At 39.4% G+C, this 8,380-nt stretch overlaps 1 protein-coding gene across 1 annotated transcript; it reads left to right on the top strand.

The window, feature by feature from the left end:
• The first annotated feature begins 1,015 nt into the window (after positions 1-1,015).
• si:ch211-125o16.4 (neuroblast differentiation-associated protein AHNAK) lies at positions 1,016-8,288 on the top strand. Its single transcript, XM_051422739.1, has 5 exons — positions 1,016-1,209; positions 2,963-3,053; positions 3,203-3,323; positions 3,458-3,633; positions 4,050-8,288. The coding sequence occupies exons 2-5, from the start codon at positions 3,051-3,053 to the stop codon at positions 7,836-7,838; spliced, it is 4,089 nt and encodes a 1,362-aa protein (XP_051278699.1). The 5' UTR covers positions 1,016-1,209; positions 2,963-3,050; the 3' UTR covers positions 7,839-8,288.
• The last annotated feature ends 92 nt before the right edge of the window (positions 8,289-8,380 follow it).

The following is an 8,380-nucleotide window of genomic DNA, read 5'->3' as shown; positions in this document are numbered from 1 at the left end:
AAGGGTGTCCTCTAGGGCTAACCTTGGCTGACTTGTTTCACCATAAATGTATCACTTCTTTCTGCATGCTTTTTATTTTTTTCACCCCTGCCCCCCAGACAGCCAGCCTTGTACACTGAGTAGAAGTATAAAGCATAAAATGTAAATACTATATAAAGTAGCAGTACCTCAAAACTGTACTGAAGTGCAGTGCTTTGCACCACTATTAGTTTCACTGCTGAGTTCACTAATAACATGAAGTTTCAGTGTTGTTGCTAGTGGTACCTGTACTATATTGTTCCTTGAGCACTAACTTAGAATGTAGATAAAAGTGTTCACCTTTTGGCCAAATCAGAAACTGGTATTTATCTTGGATAGGCCATAAAAAATGGAATGGCACATTCCCTTGTTAAAGGAGTCCTAGACTGAGCAAATCAAATTATTTAATCACCAACACTAAATATTTTGATAAATTAATATTTAAACTGCAATTCAAGTACAATTAGTTTAACCCCATGTTTTTATGTCAAATCACAACTTTTCAAACTGAGCTATAGTGTTTTTGATTTTTTGTATGTGTTTTTCCTACCCTCTTGGTGTCACTATGGTATGAAAATCAGTGGGTAGATATATGAAACATGAATATTACGTCTGCTTTTACTGTTGTTAAATCTGAGAGTGGCAATGAGTGTTGAATTCTTTGCAGAATCTACACGCAGAACAATGAGAAAAATATGAGTGTCGTGGTCTGGCAAAAGTTCCAAAACATGATTGTAAAAAACATGTGTTCAACATCAAAATGTCAGATGTCAAAATGGAAGTGAAATGAAGCTTGTGAGTGAAGTGTTGCTGTGTGAAACAGTGTTGCTACGTGTCTGTTTCTTTGTAAACCTGGTTAGTCCTGTTAAGAAGGAGTGGTATCTTTATCTCTGCTATGTCTCTCTCTCTAGTGCTTTCTAGTCCGGTTTCGGCGGCCAAAGGCTTGAAGTTAAGACGTGTGTGTGTGTGTGTGTGTGTGTGTGTGTGTGTGTGTTGCATGGGTAAGAGGGGGCACTATGAGAGGCGGTACTGATGCTGCCTAACCTGTTCTCCTGGCTGGGTTTCAGCTTATAGGCATTTAACTGCCAGATCTATCCCATCTTGCCTGACAGAGCAGCAGTGATATACTGAGGAGGAGACATCTCTCCTTGGGCTTTTCTTGGGTGGAGGCATCTCTGACAGCAGCATACGGTGAGTCCATCAGATATGTTTTCTGGTTTGGTTTGGTTGATATGAGGCCCCAATGAGGAGATCATTTGGGAGGACAATTGTATTAATGTAAAAATGTAATGTTAAAACTTTGTTAGGTTGTTATTGGCTTTAAAATCAAACTAAAATATAAATATTTATTCATATATATTTTTTATACATGGACAGGTTTTTTTTATTCTACTGGCTCTTCCTCAGATCAAGAATTTTAGGTTCATTCAGGAGGAAGTATCGTTGAAAAAACAGTATGACTTGCAAATGAGGTGTGGTGCAAGGATACACTGGGTGTAAACTGGGTTTAAAGGAATCTTAAAGCTGTTAAAGTGGAAAGTTCTAGGTACACATTCTTAAAATTACATATTGTCTGATAATATTTTTCAAATTTGTTCACAAGTTGAGGTTTTGATATATAGTAGCCCAATTATGAAGTCAAGATCTTAGAAAATCTGGCACTGACTACGAGTAAGGTTTCAAAATAAAATGTAGCAAATCAAATTTTATATTCACTATTGCTAATAATTACTGCTGTCGTGTGTCTTGCTGTACCAACTGGGACATACCAAACTCTGTTGTCATCTGACTCACACCCTAGTGTTTACTATTTGGTTGGTATCAGTGTTGCAGCCCTGTTTTAAAGGATACACCTATTAAACAACACCCTGATCATTATTATTATTTTTTTTATCTCTGTCCTTTTTTCTTTGAATTGCTGCTAATTTCTGGTTTAGGGAGGTGTGCATAGAGTCTGAAGCCAGCATGCAGTTTTGTAATTTGTCATCACTTCTATTTATTATTTCTTTGGAAATTAAGCAGGAACGTCAGGAAGTGGTAATGTGTGTGTATTTTGAGCTCTCACTCTATATCCTTAGAAAAATGCATATGTATTGACTAATCACTAAATGTGCCTGTCATTGTACATGGCAAAGTTGTTGCTTTTTCAGTCCTAACTATGTGAATATGACTGCTGAGTTGTTTGTCTACTTCAAGACTTAATTATCTTTCAGAGAAGCATCTGTTTGTGACTGTTACATTAACACTGATGGGACCGATCAAAATCACATGTTTTTGGAGCATTAGTAGACAGTTTGGATCTTAGTGTTAAAATACATAATTGATTCCCTTTTCGTGAGGATTAATTTTACAATCCAGCACTGCTAAAGTTAAAGCCCACTCTGTCTTTATTTATGTAACTCTGCTGCAATTGAATTACATTAGCATTTACATGTGAATGTGTGATGTTGGGGTGTGGTTGAAGGGAGGGCTATGTATATGTGTGTGTGTGCGTGCTGAGCGGTGTGGCTGGTCGATCAGAATGAATCCAAACCAACTGGTTTAGATGCATACATTCCCCTGAACAAACCTGGCAGAGGCTTTGAATTCCTGAAGCATGAGATTGTACGGTGTGTGGGCGTTGTTGTTTCTCAGTCAGTGTCAGAAAATTAAAAATCTAAAGGCAGGTGAAAAAACCTGAGCACAGGTAGGGATCTCTGGGTAGAGGGATGAACTGACCCCCAGTGAGAGCTACAGACAGTTGATGGAAATGATTTCCGGAGTCCATAACAAAGAAAACATGAAAACCAACATGCTAGCAGTACTCTTGGTGAAGAAGTTTGAACAATGATAATGGTAAATGGTAAATGGACCTGTACTTGTATAGCGCAGTAGGTATGTCATTGATTTAAGCTATATTAACATAATGTATTAACTAAATTTGCTTTTCTCTGGTGTTTTGCAGTTGCCCTTGCTGTGGTTTGGAGTTTCCATTGTTTCTTGTATTTTGGTATAAATTCCATAATATGTGGATGTAATAGACCAACGAAAAGATGGTAAGTAGAAAAAAACAACATGCAAATTGTATGTGGTGGCAGTTAAAATACTTTTATCCGTCTTCCTGAGTTTGAAAATAACAAAAAATATGGTGCAAATGTGCAAAAAGAACCTGCCTGATTTTGTGTATTGTAAATCTTAAACACAGAGCGAGGACAGCAAGACAAGACGTTTTTCAGAAAGCTTGATGCTGGATGACTCGGAGAAAAGAGTCATCATTACAGGAATCACTGATGATACAATTGCTGCAAAGAGTGGCCTGCAAGCAGGTAAAAGAAAAGACTGTGAATACTGAAACTTGTGTTACTCTTGCTGCAGTTTAGGAAAGTTCAACCAGTGTCCGTAGATCTGAGGGAAAGATAGAAATATCCTGGTTTTGATGAGTTGTTTCTTCTTGTTCCAGGGGATGAGATTGTTGCAGCCACTATACACCTTGATCACCTGAACAAAAATCAGGTGCTGAACATCCTGAAGGTCCTGGAGCCATATGATAACAACATGAAGGTTCTGACAAAGAAGGAGCTGAGTGCCAGTGCTGGCCTTGGTTCCATAGGATTAGGTCTCAAAGACCAAGCAGAGGTAAACATTACAAGGTTTTGGAATACATTTGTGGTGCTCACAGCAAAGAAAAATAACATTTAGTTAATGGCTGTGAAATGATTTCACTCAACAGTAGTTATAATCCCAATCTAATCTCTAAAACCAAAACTATCTGCATGGCTAAATACAGATGGGTAACAATTTAACACAATTCGCATCATGTTCATTTTCATCAAACCTTTCAATGAAAAAGCCACAAATGCTTTCTTTCATTTAAATTAATTGTCAGAAATTGAATTAATAGTAACAGCAACTATCTGATGCAGTGTTGATCATAACGGAACTGCAAAAGCATAATGAATTACCCTATTAATAATTCACTAATAATGATTAATGACACAAGAGCTGTTTTAATCTATATTAACCTACTTTGTTTATCATTTCATTACCAACAGATGATCAACCTAAAAAATGGGTTGGATGGCGAAATAAGTGGTCACACTCTCAATGGAGACCTTCCCAGTCTCAGCCGGAATAAGCTTTCAGCTGATGCCGATGCCAGCTCCCTTGGACTAACTGGACCATATATAAAAGGAGATCTAGATGGCACCCTCAAAGCACCTGACGTTAGTGTCTCAACTCCACAGCTCAATGCTCCCAGCGCCTTGCTTGACATTGAGAAACCAGAAATTAAAACAGGTGATTTGAAATACAAGACCCCAAAATTCACAATGCCACACTTCAATCTGCCTCAGATCACAATACCAAAAGCAGAAATGGATGTTTCTGGTGACGTAGATCTCCCTTCTGTCAATGAAAATCTAGAGGCACCCGACCATAATCTGTTAGCCCCAAAATTAGATCTTAAAAGTCCAGATTTGGACCTGAATGGACCAAAAGTTGATCTGAATGGGCCTGATGTAAATTTAGAAACCCCAAATGCTGATATTGAGGCACCCTCAGGCAAAATCAAGTGGCCCCATCTAAAATGGAAAGGTCCCAAAGTTAGAGGACCAGATGGTAACTTAAATGCTGACCTGTCTGCACCTGATGTCAATCTCTCAACACCAAACACTGATGGGGATCTAAGTGCACCAGATGTTGACATTAACATTCCCAAGGCTGACATCAAAGGCCCTGATCTAGATGTTCAAACCCCAAATCTTGACATTGATGCCCCATCTGGTAAAATAAACTGGCCTCATTTAAAGTGGAAGAAACCCAAAATTCATGGCCCAAAAGGTGATCTGGACTTAGATGCAAATCTGAACACACCAGATGTTGATATATCTGGTCAAAATGTGGAAGGTGGAATAAATGCCCCAGATGTTGACATAAATTTCCCTCAGGCTGACCTTAAAGGCCCTGATCTAGACATGCAAGCCCCAAATACTGATATAGAGGCTCCATCTGGTAAAATCAACTGGCCTCATCTGAAATGGAAGAAGCCCAAAGGCCCAAAAGCAGACTTAGACATAGATGCAGATCTTAACACACCTGATTTAAATCTCTCAACTCCAAAAATTGATGGTGACATTAATCCACCAAATGCAGAGCTGAATCTACCAAATGCCGTTCAGACCCCAGATCTTGACATTGATGCTCCATCAGGGAAAATTAATTGGCCTCATCTGAAGTGGAAGAAACCCAAACTTCATGGCCCCAAAGCTGAAATGGACCTTGATGCAGATCTGAGCACACCAGATGTTGATCTCTCTGTTCCAAAAATTAATAGTGGGATTAGCACATCAGACGTTGATCTGAATTTACCCAAAGCAGATGTTGATGTTACAGCACCAGATTTTGACATTGAGGCCCCTTCTGGCAAAATCAAGTTCCCAACACTCAAAAAGCCCAAGTTTTTGCTACCAAGGGTGAAGTCCCCAGATGTTGACATTGATGCTAATGTGGAAGCACCTGACCTCAAGCTCTCTCCTAAAGCATCATTTGATAGACCTGACGTTGATCTGAATTTGCCCACAGCTGATGTTGATGTTAAAGCACCAAATGTTGACATTGAGCCTCCATCCGGGATGTTCAAATGGCCCACTCTTAAAAAGCCAAAGTGGACTGTCTCAGGTCCTAAGGTTAATGGTCCAGATGTTGGTCTAGATGCTGATGTTTCAGCCCCTGACTTGAGTCTCTCAGCTCCAAAGATTGAAGGTGACATAAATGCACCAGATGTCAATCTAAACTTACCAAAGGCTGACCAAGAAGCCCCCAATTTAGACATTGATACTCCAGATGTTGAAGGCCCATCTGGAAAATTCAAATGGCTCAACTTCAAGAAACCCAAATTTGGCACACTGAAGGGTCCAAAGGCTGATGCTGATGTGAAGGTACCAGACGTAGACCTCAAGGCGCCTGATGTGGATTTGAGTGCACCAGATGTAAATCTTTCAGCACCAAAAATTGAGGGTGGGATTAAGGCTCCAGACCTCAATATCAACATGCCTAATGCTGATGTCAAAGGTCCAGATGTGGATCTTAATGGTCCAGATCTCAACCTTGAATCACCAGATGGTAAACTGAAGTTTCCTAAATTTAAACTACCAAAATTAAAAGTGCCCAAAGTCAAGGGTCCTGAATTGGATGCCTCTTTAGAAGCACCAGACATTGATGCCAATCCTAATGTAGACTTAAAAGCACCAGATCTCTCTTTGTCTGCAAAGAAAATTGAAGGGCGTTTTGATACACCAGATCTTGACATTAGTTTACCAAAAGCTGATCTCAAAGGCCCTGATGTAGACCTTCAAGCTCCAGAAGTTGACGCCTCAGCTGGAAAATTCAAGTTACCCAATATGAAATTGCCAAACTTTGGCTTATCAGAATCAAGGGTAAAAGGACCTAATCTTGATGTTGATGCTGACCTCAAGTGTTCAGATCTGGATCTTCCTGCCCCCCCCGCAATTAAAGGAAATCTCATTACTCCAGATCTAGATCTGAATGCTGATGTAAAGAGGCCAAGTCTGGATCTACCCAATGCAGACCTTCAGGTACCTGACCTCAACTTGAAAGCACCAGATCTCAGCCTGTCTCCACCAAAAATTGACGGGAACCTCTCAGCAGCAAACATAACCACAAAGTTGCCAAAAGCTGAACTTGAAGCACCTGATCACCAAGTCACACAGAATGCTCCAAATGTGGATATCAATGTGCCAAAAGCAGTCCTCAAGGCACCTGATGCACAATTGAAAACACCAGATCTAGATCTCGAGTCCCATCTGGGTGACTTTAAAGTGCCTTATTTCAAGCAACCGAAACTTGATCTTTCAAGTCCTGAAGTAGAGATTCCCAGTATCCATCCTTCTGGAGCAGATGCTAACATTTCTGTTCCTACGGTAGACTTGAGTGTACCAAAGGCAGCGGGAGATATTAAAGGAAATGAAATAAATGTGAAAGCTCCAAATGTAGATGCAAATCTTGAAAAGTCAAAATTCCCACATTTCAAGCTTCCAAAGTTACATCTTTCAGGGTCTAACATAAAAGGTCCAGAGGTTGATACCAGTGCAAATCTTGAAGTCTCACCTGTGAAGGTCAAAGCTCCCAGTCATGAAGGAGAAATCAGTTCACCTCATGTTAGTGTCTCTGCTCCTGAAGTGAAGACAAGCCTTAACACACCTGAACTGGATATCACAGCTAAAGCAGATGCTGAAGTTAAAGATTCTCCGAAAAGTAAGCTGAGATGGCCCTTCAAATGGGGATTAAAGTCTGGTTCTGATGAAGAGGGAAGTGGTGCTGACTCTGAAACTGAGGTGTCTGGTGCTGAGGTGGAGGTTCCTGCATTCAAATTCCACAGACTGCCCAGGAACAGCATTGACGGCATTGGAGGAATTCCTGATACCTTGGGTTTATCAAAACTTGACACAGAGGCAAAGGATTATGTTGTCAGAAAAGGGATCCGCTTGCCAGTAGTAAATGCAACATCAAAAACAGGAGAAAAGATTGACATTATAGAGAGATTGAAAATGGCAAAAGAAAAAGCACCCTCAGCTAATGTCTCACCAACTGAAGCAAAAACTGATATTGATCTGAAGCTTACTGCCCCAAGTCTTGATGTCAGTGCCTCTACAGAAGATGGAGATTCCTCTTTGGTGAGAGGAGGTACTTTCAAAGTAGAAAAAACAGAGTCTGGACTGGACCTGGTAACCCCTGAAATTTTGACATCAGATGAAAATGACAAATTGTCATTGAGCCTCTCCAATATGCTTGGCCTTAATATCAAGGATTCAGATGCTGACTGATTCCTGCTAGACTAACCTGATGAATAAAGCTTCAGTCCAGAAGCATTGTAAATACATGTAAACTTTAAACATGTAAACAACTAAACCAATTCAATGCCATATTTGTGACAATAAAGAGAGAAGTAAACTGTTTTATTTACCCTTGCCACAGTTTTCTGCAGATAATGCCAGCTACAGTATCCTTTTTAGATAATATAACTTCAGGTAGCCTAATGAAGAAACCTGTTTGTATAATGTTTATATTCCTGTTATTTATATAAGCTTTTTTTTTTTCTCAACGTTGATTTGGAAGTTACTTAAGTAACTGCCTCAGTATTGTGTGTGATCACATTGAACTGTTAAGGTTTCTGAGAAGTGCATTACTTTACCATAACATTTTTAAATGATAAGTGAATTGTGAGTGAATGTATTTGTTAATTTTTTGTTCAATAAATAACTCAATATACTCAGTATGTTTGTGATTCTTGACTAACTTACTTGATTAACATGATAAATAAAGATCAAAATATTATTATTAAAAAACAAAAAGCCTGTTATAACTG

Source organism: Dicentrarchus labrax, unplaced genomic scaffold (genome assembly GCF_905237075.1).
Source record: "Dicentrarchus labrax unplaced genomic scaffold, dlabrax2021, whole genome shotgun sequence".
In the NCBI taxonomy this organism is placed as follows: Eukaryota; Metazoa; Chordata; class Actinopteri; family Moronidae; genus Dicentrarchus; species Dicentrarchus labrax.
This window is presented reverse-complemented; position numbering and strand designations above follow the sequence as displayed.

What these genes read in the sequence shown, in the direction of transcription:
- si:ch211-125o16.4 (XM_051422739.1), top strand. An exon ending in AAAGAGTGGCCTGCAAGCAG is followed by an intron (nt 3,324 to 3,457) that starts GTAAAAGAAAAG and finishes TTCTTGTTCCAG; the next exon opens with GGGATGAGATTGTTGCAGCC. An exon ending in GTCTCAAAGACCAAGCAGAG is followed by an intron (nt 3,634 to 4,049) that starts GTAAACATTACA and finishes CATTACCAACAG; the next exon opens with ATGATCAACCTAAAAAATGG.